This window comes from Filicampus tigris, chromosome 11 (assembly GCF_054856515.1).
Source record: "Filicampus tigris isolate MCC_2025a chromosome 11, RoL_Ftig_1.0, whole genome shotgun sequence".
NCBI lineage: Eukaryota > Metazoa > Chordata > Actinopteri > Syngnathiformes > Syngnathidae > Filicampus > Filicampus tigris.
Genome location: NC_141227.1, coordinates 9,260,001 through 9,275,572, shown reverse-complemented (window position 1 = coordinate 9,275,572; position 15,572 = coordinate 9,260,001). Strand labels below are relative to the sequence as shown.

Genomic DNA, 15,572 nt, shown 5'->3' with positions numbered 1-15,572 from the left:
CAAATGGACTTGGTGGCAGTGGGACTCGCTTTTGACCAAATTGTCATGCAGTATGACATATGAGAGAAAATCATAGCATGCATGTACTGTAAGGCGGCTTGGCTAGGTATGTCATTGTCTAATTAATTTAAAGCAGTTTACATTTCTTTGTATTGTTTTTGAGATTTCCTGTATATGAGTAGTGAATTTGAGTTGGGGGTCGAGTACTAGTCCAAGCATCCAACATGCATCAGCAATGATTTTTGATGCATTTAGATTTTTGAAAGACTTTTTTTCAAACAAAAACTTTGTTCTCAGGAGACATGGTGAATCGCTAGAATAGTTTATTTCCTATCTTTTTTTTATTACTATTAATTTGCTAACTCTTCATCTCATGTGGGCATTACTTCAGATTATCATAACATGCTGTTCTCCATATCGTTTTGTTTCCCTTTCAAGGAAGGCATCCACAAGAGCAATATCTCTATAGTAGAAAAGTCAACAAATGTTTACAAAAAAACGTGGATCAAAATGGCACTGAGCAAGGAGTGTGTGTGTGTGTGCGTGTGTTTGTGTCTGATTCTCATGTCACAATGCCTTCATAAAAGTTCTCTGAGTTGTTTCCTTTTTGTATGTTAATGTCCCTGTAACTATTTTCTGTATCCCAAATGTGGATGTTAACTATTGTCTGCCCGTATTTTTTTTGAAGGTGAGGCTAGTGCGCTCCAGTCCCCCTTGCCCGCAGTTCAAAGCCTCTTTCGACGCCTCCTACCAGGTGTACAAACTCTACCAGATGGCAATTCACAAGGACCCTCCTGACAAACCCTCCGAGAGCCAGGTCAGGGGGCGGCAGGCATAGGTCAAGCTGCTGTTGGCCTTCTCATAGCGGGTGGGAGATGATAGATATGCATCCAGAAGTACATTTAAAAACAACAATAATAATACCAGTAATAATGATGCTTATTTCGACTCATGTAGTAGAATCATTCCTTCTGTCTTTTCAGATCCCTTAGTTGTAGTTAAGAGAGAATTATTGTCTCTACTTCACTTACATACCAGTGTACTACTGGTACATATTTGTGGATGATTCATACCTCTTCACATACAGAAGGTGAAAACTTCAGGGCAAATATCAAAGATGTCAGCATAAGTGAAAACCATTAGGTTTCAGTCTGAAATCACATGTATGTGTCAAAGAAAGACAATCAAAAAGGGAGATAATGAGGTGAAAATGTTTCCATACGCCATGGTTGAGAGCAGTGTTTCTCCAGGTGTCTTGAATTGGCCTTGAGTCACTCGGTAGGGTACTTATTCTCGTCTGTTTTTTGAGGGGCAGCTTGACTGCCTAACCCTCCCAAATTTCACAGTAGTATTTAATCGGTGCCTCTTCTATCGCTAAAATGTATGCTTTATTAGATAGATAAATAATGAACTATAAAAGGGGAATCATTTAGTAGCACCTTCTACAGTACATAATCATGTTGGGAACGTTATGCCTCTGGTGCAACTTGCAACGCCATGTAAGTAGCACTGAAATGAGTCGCAGATTGGGTGCCATGCTGGAGTTGTGTTTACGGGCCACTGTGCAGTTGTTGTGGAAAAGGAGTTATTGCAGTTTGACAAATTTGATATGGTTCCTTGAGAGGGGCCAAGATTCTGTTCTAAAAGCACCGTCAAGATAAAGGTTAAGAATGCTGAGTCTGTGGAAAAATAGTGGGCCATGCACTAGCCTCATCTTCAAGTTGCATGTTCAAGTGTAAGTGTAATTTAAAAAGAGTGTACATTCAGTCTCCTAGAATCACATTTTCTTCCATTCATTTATACTTTTTGTACAGTGATAAAAGGAATCTGTCCGTCAATTTCGGCTTGAACCACGATCCAGGAGACTGAAGTGACATCTCTAAGAAACATAAAACAGCACTCATTGACCCTCATTGCTTTTCCCTTTTACACTTTGTGCTTGAAGGTAAGGCTAGTACCAGTCAGCTTTGAGGACCCCCAATTTACAGCATCCTATCAGCAGTCTGTGGCCCTGTACACCCGATACCAGATGGCCATTCATGGGGATGACCCCAGCGAATGTAGTGAGAGTGAGGTACTTCCCGGTTTTTCTTCTGCACGCTCTGTAGGTCATACATTCTTGGTTTTAATATGTAAAAAAATACATTGTGGCAAAATGTGTTGGTAAGAAATCCACTCGCAGTTATACTATCCCTCGTTTTTGCATGTCTAATTTGTACTTTTTGTTGACATTTTTTGGGCTGTAATTACATACAAAATAGTGAAATTCATTCACAACTCGTATAAATGATTAAAATAAAAATAATCTGTTAAAGTAACGTAGCACATATAAAACAATACAGTAGAATGATCGTAACATTAGTATGCTTCTAACTGCCTAAAAGACAACGTTAAAACCAAAGTGAAAACAACAAAAGAAACAGTACTTGGATAGAATATCATGCATCAATTATTTCTGATCACAATTTGTTGCGTATAAGCAAATATAACTACAAAATCTCTCCAAGGCTAGGGACAGAATTATAAACACAGCACTATAGGCTCTGAGGAGATCATTTAACATTTTTCTAACCGACATTTACCTTTTTTAAGGAGGATTTGTTGTTGTTTTTTTTCCGAGTTGCATACACTGCATATTAAAGCGACACCTGATAAACAACGTAACCTTTACATCCTTGGTGCATGAGCAAAAAATGAAATCTAAGCATTTGTTATGGTTTGTAGCAGTGAGCGGTATGTGTTCGCGTACCCTAATAAATACAAAATGGAGAAAATAAAGTCAAGTCAGCACGCAGAACAGTGGAACCTTTTCCACAAACGTGAATGGGCCAGTTGTCCCTGAGGGCTGGAAAAACAACTACCTCCCCAAACTTTCTGCCAGTAGGCCTCAGTAAATGACCAAATTCTTTGTCTTGTAAAAGTAAGGTAATTCATTAATTGTAAAAGCAGATTTGGCAAGGAGGCAATGGCAGATTCTTTCCTAGTGCCTTGGCACTTGTACCAGCCTCAGCTCAGTTTTAGAACATTAGTGATCAGAAAGGTTCAAAGCATGATGTAAAGCCTTTGAATTGGAAAAAGAACAATCTGTTGCTCTACTGTATTAGTTTAGAGTAACTGAATGAAGGAATTTGTTTCACATATAGACTGTTCTGGTGGCGATGCGTATTGTAAAAGTGCATTGTCAGGTACTGTTAAGGCAAATCAAAGGCATTCATGGGGGATCCGACTGATTTCCATAGCAGCTTTCTAGAAAGGTTGCAAATGAGATGTTACAAAGTTAGAGATTGAAACCAAATATAAATGGTCTCGAGTCTCTTGTTAACAACAAATAAAATGCAATTTATCCTAATTTTAAGACAGATCTCTACCCAAGTATGTTAAGCATTGTAAGTTACTCTGTCATAAAGGCAAGGTAGAGGTGAACTGTTTCTCTTAACTAATTTCTCCCAAAACCTAATACAGTCATATATTTCCTGTCATATCATACCTGGAAAGGAGATGGGCATTATTCCGTCCATATTCACTTCAAGTTTAGGCACATGCTTTACAAAAGTACGACACAGCCCACAGTCCACTTACTCTACTTACCCATTTTGGTGAGCTGTGACTGGCTTCCAGCACATGTGACTTTCATCAGGAAAAGACAAAAAAAAAAAATACTGTTGAATCCGTAGTCCCCATTTTTGGGAAAAGACCGTAACTTAAGGAGTTACACATGAAAGGTAGCAAAAACTTTTTGAATGGTGATAAGATGGATAAATAGACAGACAATATTATAAAGACAATATTTCATTTACGCAGAGTATCTTTTTAGTGCGGATGTTCAAAGCTATTATGATATTGGTTTAGTTTTAGTACATTAACAAAGGTCTGTGTCCTACACCTCTTCTCATATGACACATCTAAAAAGCACAGATTTTCCAAAATCCCTGTGGAAGGGTATGGCACAGAAGATCAATCAATTTTAAAAAACACCACGTTTAAAGAGCACAATTGTGTAGGGTCCTACGAATTAGGTCCAAGCAAATAAGTGTTTATACGTACCTCATGTGTGCATTTTAGACTCTAATCGTGTGCAGATGAATGTTTACTGTAGTAAAGGGAAAGAAATAGGAAGTGATGTACTCCATGTGTTGCTAATGAGACGGTCCAGAGGGTACTCGAGACACAATCTGTTTTCAGACTATTGTGTGGTTGCATCAGTGAAGGGAAGCTATGATTGCATTCACTTTGTTATGGTGTTGCCTTGCCTCTGTGACTACACCTGCATGTTAGGCTGTCTACAGACCATATTCCTTTTTACACACTCAGTTCATGCCAGAAATAATGCACCCCTGCTAAAGATGATATAATTAAAACTGAATGTAGTCTAGTAACCAGGCAGTGATTGCCAACGTATAAGATGAGGCGGCTCGGTGCTCTACTGGTTAGCATGTCCGCCTCACAGTTCAGAGGTCGTGGTTCGATCCCGTCTCCGGCCTCCCTGCGTGGCGTTTGCATGTTCTCCCCGTGCCTGCGTGGGTTTTCGCCGGTTTCCTCTCACATTCCAAAAACATGCATGTTAAGTTGATTGGACGCTTTAAATTGCCCCTTGTTGTGATTGTGAGTGCGCCTGTTTTTTTGTCTCTGTGTGCCCTGCAATTGGCTGGCAACCAATTCGGGGTGTCCCCCGCCTACTGCTGGGATAGGCTCCAGCACTCCCCGCGACCCTTGTGAGGACAAGCGATGTAGATAATAGATGTATAAACTGAGTTGAGGGGTGGCAAGGCTGTGTTGTAGATTATATTTTTAATGTCCTATGTTTTCACATGCATATCAATGCCTTCGTAAAAATGTGGTTCATTCACACATTTGTAATCAAACACATGGGTGAGTCGGTTGTTTGGAGACTCAAGGATACACAGCAGCTTGTGTTTTATTATGGCACATTTTAAATGACGTCACCTTTACCTGCAGCTGTTTTTACTAAACAGTTTTTTGTGAGTTTTCAATAAAAATGTTTGTGTTTTTGCCTTTTAGCATGTTTCACATTGGGGGGCTTTGCTGTTGACTATAAAGTTAGTAGTGGAAAATTACAGTTTACTGGCACTCTTACAAATGTTGGTGTTATTTTCTATTGTTCTTGTCATTTAAAAAAAATGTAAAATGATGTCTTAAATATCAAATGAGTGCACTATTAACATTTACAGTATTATCTCACATAATCTAAAGCAGGGGTGTCCAAACCTTTTTCACCAAGAGTCACCTGGTGGATAAATATACAATCAGCCAGGCCACTCACTCTGTGACGTCCATGTTGCCTCACCTAGTTAATGAAAGTAAACTTACTCAGTCAACCAATAACATAGCTTTTCCGCATAGAACCTTTTCTTGCAAAGAATATTTTTGGTTTGACTTCCCCGTGAAGGAATGCAAGAGGTGGACTGAAGCAAATTTGGGGAATACAATTGTAGTCATCAAAGTCATCAAATTCATAAGGGCTTTTCTATTTTTACTGGTTATTTATAGTTATGTCCTCAAGATGTAGATCATCTGCAAACACTGCTCTCACTCCTGGCAGAAAACACTCAAAACAGTAGAATGAACACATGGACAAAAATGTGCAACTCTGGAAATCCTTTATTGTTGTCATGCAATGTGTGTCTGCTAGTGGCAAAACACTAGGCCCTGCTTTGACAAGCACTGTGAGGCATTTCTCAAAAAAGCATTCTCACTCTCTCTGAAGAAATGGCAGCAATTATTGTCCCTACCAAGTATCTAGACCTAAACCGATGGGGAAAATAGAGACCAGATTGAAACATTCCTGGCTTATCCTCTGAACTGTCACTATCTCCTGTTGTCTAGTTGATTGGTCTAAATGTTTTCATTTGTGTAAACAGTCTTTCTTTTCATGGCCCTTTGAGATTGTGGGGGTATTTGATAGGTAACACCTTGGTAAAGAGGACAATTTGATCGCTGATCGTTATTTCTATGACAGTCTTAGAAGTATGTAAGATTTTCATGCATTCTTTCTGATATTTTGCTAATAGTGATAACTCACTTTTTCCCTCCTCTGTTGTCTGCATCCCACTATAGTTCCGGCGATTTCTCTGCGATTCACCATTAGAGGTAAGGATTTCCTTTGGCCTTTCACAGTTCGTCAATACCTCTTTTCAGTAAGTTTGCCCATAGAATTACTTTTTATTTTCTTACCCCACATTATTTTCTTTGCATTATCAGAATGGATTAATTAAAATTTAATTTCCTATCCACCTTTACGTATTGAGCCACTCAGCTTTGCTCTCCATTTTCAAGCCCTCCAGCAAGATTGAGTGAGTGGTGTTTGAGGGATACAGGAAAGGGGTTAGTTTTTCATATAGAGGAGTTATCTCACCTAATACGAGTAGAAGAGTGAGTTAAAGGTTAAATTGAAATGTGGTGTCCAGATTGCATTTGAATTGAAAAGATGCCCATAACAAGTCTTACTCTGTCCTAGATAGAATGGGACGCGTTTGCTTCGTGGTTCAGTATCCAACAGATGAGTATTGGGTGCAAAGCTAATTTATATATCAAGTGTTAATGATAAATCCAGCTGTCCTAGATGCCTGGCATTTTTGAGCAACTACAATATCTGGAAAAAGGGCCTCCTGGGCATTTCCAACCCAATTTATCTTGCAAACCAGATAAAAACACATCAAAGATTTTTTTTTTTTTAAATGGGTGGCCTGGGACCTGTTAAGCACTACCCAATTTTGTCTGGCTTTTACGGAACCCATACAAAGTTTTATTCAACGTGCGAATTAAGTCTAATCGTTGCTACCAGCATGAAAGTATTATCAAGTGTTTCATGCTAAATCTTTGGTACAATTTCCTGTAGCGTTGAGTGACATGTATTTGCAGCCATTCATCACTAAACACTCAGCAGGCTTTGTGAACTTCATCATCTAGAAACACTAGTGGACATATTAGCTCAGGACAATAACACCCGTACTCAAACCCAGGAAGGATACTTGGAACAGCAACATTAATTAGATTGAGGGGCACATAAATCCCTGTAGTTTTGCCGTGTGGCTTCCCTTGGGTCTTCCGTAATGAGCATCATTATTAGTGTTTTTAGGGTACAAGCTTTTATCACCTCGTCAAAGCTGGCCACGCGCATTGAACAGCCCATTCTATGCACACACTCTCTGGCACACTCCCGCATGTGCTGCTTTCACTCACTCTGCTCAGATGGATTTAGCATGTCATCTCTGCTCGTATGACCCTCCGTTGCCCAACCTGTTTTTATTCCTCTCTGATCTCCCACCCGGTACTCCCCACTCCTGTCAAAGTTATTGTATGTGGCTTTTCTGTTCTACCTCTGTGTGTCGGCTCCATCTGTTTCCAAATCTGAGGGCGATTTAAAATACATATACTCGCCACATGGTGTGTGTGGTTCACATTGTGTTGCATTTCTCGTAATTTATACAAAAACTATCATTTAACTGCAGCTATTGAGGACTTATTTTTGGTATTGTTCATTTTAACCAAAAATGCAGAGCTTTCTCATTAGAACACAGGTGTTGTATGTTTTAAAAAGACATTTACATACTCTGACACATCAATTCATTTGTGCTGTCAGATACACTGAATTGTATATCTGTACCTGTTAATGTGACGAACAGCAGCCATGCATGCGTCATTTCACGTTACCCTTGTGAAGTGAGGTGGGGCGTTTGCGGTAGAAAGCACAGGCCAGATGCACATATTGTGACTGAAGGCAACACACCCCGACTTCACCAGTCAATGAAAACTCCAAAAATATATATATATTTTTTTTTTGCCAAAAGTTGTTTTGACGTTGGAAGTACTTGCTATTAAAAAATGAACATGTACTGTTTATGCTTTCACTTGGTAGTTAATGTATGATCACACATCTCCTTGTACATACCTTTTCTTATATTTCACTACAATTGGAATCTCGAGCTTGGAGTTCTTCCATCGTCACTTAGTGCCCAAGAGAACTGGCAGGATCCCTTCCGGTAGCATCAGTGCACTCACAATTCCTTTTCCACAAAGGTGATCATGCAGCACTGAGTTTATGTGACTGACAGTTCCACAATAAGAATTGTTGTCATATATGAAGGCTCAACCCAAATATGTGTAATTCAGGGTAAAAGATGAGCGACAACCACTTACTTCCTCACTGATAAAGTGTACTACTCACCTGGTCCAGTCTTTTGGCCGTATGCGAGTGATTTGGGGGCCCATGGGAAGCTCTGGGGGGGGTTTGAAGTGTTCCAGAGAAGTTTAGATTGTTGTTAGGTGGCAAGGACACAACCCTTAAGCTATCGTGTGAGGTGATGTGCAGGTTAGTAAGAGAGCATCAGCCTTGAACATGGTATGAACCTATAAACAAGCACACAAACCTTAGACAATTACTTCTACTGTGCCTAGATTTGTAATTGTGGTAAAAGATCCAAAGTGGGTTGATGAAAATGTTTTTGAATACATTAATTAGCGCACACGCATGCGCGCGCACACCACCCCCCCTCCCTACACACACACACACACACACATGCGCACCCACTCCCACTCACACGAGGCCAAACCTTCTTGGGACCTCTTACAAAGACACCAGTGTTTTTCATGGTACTTGTGCCAGGAAATAACAGGCTGCCTGCTTACACAGATGGACATTTCACCCAAATTTAAACACGCACGCACTTGAGGTTTTTTTCCCATCGTTTATTGGCTGCTTGCCAGTTAGTCAAGGCTAATGTGGAGTGAACCTACAGTACATCAAATCAACACTTTGATATCATTAGCCTCTGATATAGAGCCCAAAAGAATATGCATTTATTTACAAAATAAAAGACAAAATGATTTTAGTTGATGTGACAGACAAGTAACAGGCCTATTGCCTTTTTGACTTGAAATTGTAGAAAAACAAACTTGAAGCTAATTACATTGGTGAAAGTTCCATTTTCAAGGCACAGAGCTTTGTAATCTGTTTTCATGACTAAAAGCGCATATGCACGAACACAACATTCTGCACACCCAGTTGCACAGCTGTAACAGGGTGCTATTGAAACCATCATGTGGTATATGTTGTTGCACATTTTTGTTTTGTTTTGTTTCCCAGCTGCATTGACCGTTGTTTTAAAATGGAAATTGACTTTCATCATCATGGAACTTAATTACATATCATACAGTATAAACAGAATACACTCCCAGACCCAGTTATTATCCATAATTGCCAGTGAAATAATCTACAGTGTTTTTAGTCGTTTAACTGATTCACTGCCAAAAAGAAATGTATTTGTCTTCTCACAGTCCAGTCGTTCAATCCCAGGAACTTTTTCAAACGTTGGGGTAAAAAAGGGTCTGAAAATGTTTGGAAGTGAATGAGTTAATGGTAAATTCACTTCCAGGATAAACCTCTGTGAAATACACCAAAAATGTTGATACTTTAAAATACAAATGTTTCTGTAATAAGAACACATTGTATTAATATTTTTTTTATACATACTGTAAAAATATATTCATCTTAAAGAAGCAAACACACACACACGCACAGATGCCTACACTCGCAAATAAATGCGGTATCAAGTACCATGGCACATTTATCTTGGGCATACCTTAACACAAGTCCCGCATTTGAGTGCCTTGCTACTTTTGGAAATTAATATACATCCAGTGAAAGCATACTGGATTGGTGAGGGCATAACTGTACTAATGAATTGTAATGAGCTTTTTCTCATGCATGCACCGGAATAATCCACACATTTATTCATAAACATAATGCTGGAGAAAATACTCTTACCCAGACAACCACACTTTTTGATGAGTAACACGCAGCATGTGTGCTGATTATCTTCCGCCGTGAGTGAATGGAGTGAGTAGACACGGACTTACAGGCGAAGGTTTGGCAGCAATCCACAGCTTGCTAGTAAAGTGGCTTCCTATTAAAAAGTTCTTTCCTGCAGTGTTTCTGAAGCCAGTACCAACTCTATCCCAACTCTGCTTTTCTATTGCACTCATTCCACATTTGGGAGCCATTAGCAGCCTGAAAGTGAGGCTACTGTATACCCCCACACATAATATGGGGGGCCATGCAGAAGGAACCTCTTATAATACACCGCCACAATGAATTTGTAATTAGAAATGATTGTGATATAAGTGTATTTTTTTTTAACTGTGCATGAGGATAGTATCGCTAAATATATTTGGGAATCAATTGACAACTCACCACGTTGGTGACCTGACCTCAACCCAATAGTGCATGCGTGACAATCACTGAAGACAAAAGCAAAGACAGTATGTAGAAAGTCAAGACTGTGGTAATGTCCAAGCAAAGCATCTCCAGGCTGGGAACACAGAACAAACTGAAACTTGTTGGACTCTAGACTCCAGGCACCCACTGATGGCAAATCATTTCCATCCGAGTATATAAAAAAACATTTTGCCCCTACGGCAAATCATTTCCATCCGAGTATATAAAAAAAAACATTTTGCCCCTACAGCTCCAAGTATAAATGATTTTAAATCCAGGTTAAAATTTCAGAAAGCTACTTTTTCTTTCTCTCTTTTGCTTTAAATCTTTTGGTTGCACATGTGCTTAAATGTTGTCAATGTGTATGCACTCTTTTAAAGCAGCACTGGGCAAGAAATCGACTTTTCACAAGTCTTTTGATGAAAAATTGACTGACAAGTACAGTCGTTGAATGGGACTTCATGCCCTGAGGGGGTCTATCGTTTTTACTGGCACAAAGCAACTTTGAGGAGGATGAGATCAACCCTGGCACACAAAAAAATACAAATGTCCTGAATTGCTTTACGGCATACTCACTTCTTGCTTTCGCTATAACGATGGCTCAGGATTTCACGACACTACGCGCTGACACTCATGGGAAATGCGGTTGATTTTTGTCAAAACACTACCGCTTTTGTCCACATGGCGGGCCATAGTCAACAAAAACTGATTTTTCTTTAATAATTTTAATAATCTACTTTTTTCCTCTTTCCTCTGCAAATGTATTCATTTGTTTTTGTTAGATGTTGTGCTTTTGGTTGTTTGAAGCACATCGTGTTACCTTGAGTATGAAATGTGCTCTATAAATGAAGTTGCCCTGCCTTGCCTCTTGTTCTATTTACAATTACATCAAAATTCTAAATCCTTTTGAGCCCCTGAAAATAGAATTAATTGGCTGTAATTCTAAATGGTGATACATTTTTTTAAACCTCTTAAAGCTGAAAGTCTGTACTTCTGTCACATCTTGATTCTCTTATTTAAGACTTCACTCTTCAGATGCATGTGTGTGCGCAAGGTTTTGTGTATGCAATGGGGATAACATTCAGGTCCTAGTTGCTGGATTTTGCATATAATAGCACTGCAACTATTTTCGTAATGGAATTCTTTTCTTCTCCGCTTTCTTTATTCCAGGCAGAGTACTCGGTTGATGGGCCCGAGATGGGTTATGGCTCCTTTCACCAGCAGTACTGGCTAGATGGCCAGATAGTAGCCGTGGGAGTGATCGATATCCTGCCTACCTGTGTGTCATCCGTCTACCTTTACTACCACCCGGACTTTGCCTTCTTGTCTCTGGGCTCCTACTCTGCTCTCAGGTTGGTTGTGAGAGCTTGCATTGGTTGAGCGTAGAAATTGCACTTTTATTTTGAAGGAGAACAGTCAAATCAATCAATTTGCAGTAAAACATGAACTTGAAATGACACATTGTCTCTGGGGAATGTCACAGTAGACCATTTATATTAGCCTGTCTTTTATTCAAAAATTGTATTTTGCTATATTTATACTCCCATTTTATTATTTCACAGAACTCCTCCTTTTAAAAAACTTGACTGTACTTTGATGCAGTATATCGGTTGGTGAAGAACATTCCTTTGTCTCACATTTGATTAGCAGAGGCAGTTTTACAATCGTGGTTTAAGCTGGCGACGGTTCTCTCTGCCAAGACGAAATTAGAGCACACACACATGTACACTGTACACAGTACACATACTATAGATGCATTTCTGGCAATTCCAGTAAAATGTTCCTCAATAAAGTGGGAAACGTTTTAGAATATTTCACAGATGTTGGTTTGATGATGATGTTGTACAGTATGTGTTTGTGAGTGATTATGCGTGCGTGCGTGCGTGTGTGATCTACAAAGACGTGAGACCAGTTTGGACAGGTGGGTGTTGCTCATGTTGAGGGGGGACCTTGGTGATTCGAAGTGCACTGCTTCTCATCACTTTTTTTATTTTTAGTCTCAAGTAGAAGTCAAGTCTTAAACTAAGCGATGGGGTCTGGAGGAGGTTTTAGCCAGGAAGTACAGGAAGCCCACTCCTGCTTGTTTACAGACACCCGAGCACCGATCTTTTATCATTTCTACTCCTTGGTCTACTTGCCATGGCTGTCCGTGCTCAAAGACTTCTGTACAGATTCAGAATCAATTGCACTTCCTATCGATGCTGTGCATCCATGAATCCTTAAAAGTCTTACTTTTGATTTTTCAAAGTTAAGGCCTTCATTCTTAAAAAGCCCCATAGACCTATTACTCTATTTTCAAAACCTTTTCAAGGTTATTATTGTTAGTCTGCTCTTTTCAGTTACCATACAAATGTTTCAAACTTTATGTAGTATATAAAAATATCACAAAAGAATGTAACATATTGCACATAGATCATATTTGGCCATAGATCATATTTGGCCAATTAATTAAGTAATTAAGTTACTTTTTGAATTAATTAACTAGTAACTAACTAGTTGCTATTTTTCAGTAACTAGCTCAACACTGATGATAACTCTGGATTAACTGCAAAGATCCACAGTTGAGGTGGGGGAATCTGTCCATGGGCTAAAAATGACTATTTTTTTAATGTTCACACTTTAAGTCCTACCATCTTAAAGCCCCTGTTCCAGCTGAAAATAATCTTGTCCTATTCATAATGCTGTGACCAGTGCATCATTCTTCACAATGGTTTCATTCGTCTCTAAATCAGCGATTTTCTACGGTTAACTATGCAATTTCTCGTAATTGGTCAGAAAATTCAAGAAAATCTATTAATTCTATATACCAGTAACGTATATGTGTAGTGATAGGCTAGAACAATTAAATGCTTTTCCACTAAATGGCGGAATGGACAGTTAACCTGTATAACCACCTGTTACTATTTATACACCAGTATAGTATCTTTGTACGAAATGAAACAGGCACAGATTTAACATCGACTAAGCATGTGTGAGTAAGTTGAGGCAAGATGATCATTTCAGTGTGTGTAGCTTTTACATTTGTGTGGTGGTGTGCTGTGAATTTTTTTTCTAATGCGAAATTGTAGAAACACTGCTTAAGGTGATGTGCAGCACCCTTTTCTTTCTAAAATACGGTAGATTGATGCACACAGTGGTCATCTCTACTTAGATACCATCCTACCCGGTTAATGAACACACTTTGCTGTTTTTGAAAAAATGTTTCGTTGTTCATATGAGGCTGCACCTCCCTGTGTGTGCGCGTGTGTGTGCACTCATCAGGGCTTGATAATTGGCTTGTGCTGGAGTGTCAGATGGCTGAAGAGGGGATAATAGTAAACTCAAGCTGCTGCCATTGGGGTGAGATTGGGGGTGTGAAGGGCTCAAGAGAAAAGAGGGGAGTCTTCAGTGTTTTTTTGTGAATGGACCCCTTGCTTTTCTTAAGACCGCCATCCCCCTCACTCAATTCAGGCCTTTTGTAGTGAGGGGATGGGAACCCAGGAACCTGGCAGCAAGTGGGTGACCTTCTAGCACCTCGCTGTAGCTGCTTCTGGTCAGCCTTCTTTTTGCTTTCTCCGATGTGCTGTTTTATATTCTCCTCCTGCTCTCTCTCCCCCATGTTCCCCTGGCCTGCTTTGTCCTATGTCTTATTTTTCAGAGCATCTATTTTATGTTAAGGCCTCTTTCTCTTGCTCTGAAGTATTGAAAGAAAGGGAATTCTCCCCTTCATTTGGGTGGATGAAAGGTGGTAGAAGGAAGGATGAAACAAAAGGAGCTGGAATTTAGTTATGGAATGGCAAAGGAAATGGCAGATGGAAGGAGAAAATGGACGGTTAGTAAAAGGATGCAATTAAGGAAGAAACTACAAGGGGGAAATAAAGAAGGCAAGACATTTACTGTATTTGAAGAAGCTGTATAAATCGTCTCCTTTTTTACCACCTGCTTTTGTGCTTAACAGCTCAGTGCCTATATAGAGAGAAGGTCATTGTTTTTGTCTAATGAAACGAGACAAGAAAAGCTGCCTCTGAGTTTGGGTTTTTACTTCCTCAGCTTGGGTACTGGTTTTAAATGTTTTGGATAATTGTATTTATTGATGCCTGCATTAAATGCTGTTCGAAAAAGTGCACTGATGTATTGCTGTTTGTATTTTGTCTTTTAACTCATTCACTGCCATTGATCAATTTACTTGTCTTGTCACAGTCCAGCTATTCCAGCAACAGGAACATATTTGTATTTTTTTCAAATTTTTTCAAACGTTAGGGTAAAAGAGGGTCTGAAAATGCCTCGCAGTGAATGAGTTAATTTGCACGTTTTTTTTTTTGCGTGTCTGACAAATGCAGGTTTCACTTTTATTTGGAACATTTTGTGTTTGACAGAACCTTAGTTCCCATCTTTGACAAAATGTATGTCATTAAATTTCAACAAATTTGTATTTGAATGACTGGCATATTTTAAGCTGAAATGCATTTGAAGGCAGGGTCCTATGAAATTTGTTTGGCTCAGAAAATCTTACGTACATATGGATCCCTTGTAATGTAATGTGATATTTCAATAATGTCATTTACAATAAGATTGTATAATAAGTTGTGAGAGCACTCAGAAACTAAAGTGTGCAATGATCTTGAAATTCCAACCTGTTTTTTTTCCCCATTATAGGGAGATTGCTTTCACAAGGCATCTACAGAAACAGTCCCCAAAGCTGTCCCACTACTACCTGGGCTTTTACATTAACTCCTGTCCCAAGATGCGGTATAAGGTATTGTTTGCCTCAAATCAACACATCTTTCTTTCTTCATAATCTTCAGAGCACAGTTTTTACTTACAAATTATTTGAAAGTATAAAATGGAATATGCATTTGTATAAGTACAATGATGTAATTTTGATCAGCAAAATGTTGATCTTGGGTTATGAGTGTGTATCTAATGTGCACATTGTCCCTGCCACATGCTTATATAAATCGCCATATTCGTATTCCTAGCCTTCTGTGTCCCCATCACAATTTATTTAAACTGTTAATAATCGAAAAGCAGTAAGTGTTTATACGGCTTTGGGCTTTCACTTGTATCGCGCTTTTCTACCTTTGAGGTACTCAAAGCGTTTCACCATGATCTCCTTGTTCACCTACTGATGATACAACATCAGGAGCAACTGGGGGTTCAGTATCTTGCACAAGGACACTTCATCATTGGCACAAGGGCTAAGAATTGAACCCACAACCTTTGGGTCGTGAGATGACCGCTCGACACTTGAGCCTTGCCGCCCCGTCATAGTGTATATGTAATGGCCGAAATTCTGTTTTACCATTAGCTTCAATGTTGGTAGTCGAAGGTAGTTCTGACTCGTCCATAGTAGCACATC

At 39.3% G+C, this 15,572-nt stretch overlaps 1 protein-coding gene across 5 annotated transcripts in view; it reads left to right on the top strand.

Annotated features, from left to right (window-relative positions):
* ate1 (arginyltransferase 1) overlaps positions 1–15,572 on the top strand; it is a 46,582-nt gene that overhangs the window by 11,574 nt on the left and 19,436 nt on the right. For 2 of the 5 annotated variants that reach the window (XM_086045591.1, XM_086045590.1), the window contains exons 7-11: positions 689–817; positions 1,946–2,074; positions 6,076–6,108; positions 11,405–11,586; positions 14,870–14,969. In XM_086045591.1, the coding sequence (XP_085901717.1) occupies positions 689–817; positions 1,946–2,074; positions 6,076–6,108; positions 11,405–11,586; positions 14,870–14,969 (573 nt within the window). The remainder of the gene's footprint in view (positions 1–688; positions 818–1,945; positions 2,075–6,075; positions 6,109–11,404; positions 11,587–14,869; positions 14,970–15,572) is intronic. The other 3 variants (XM_086045593.1, XM_086045595.1, XM_086045594.1) reach the window with 3 other exon arrangements.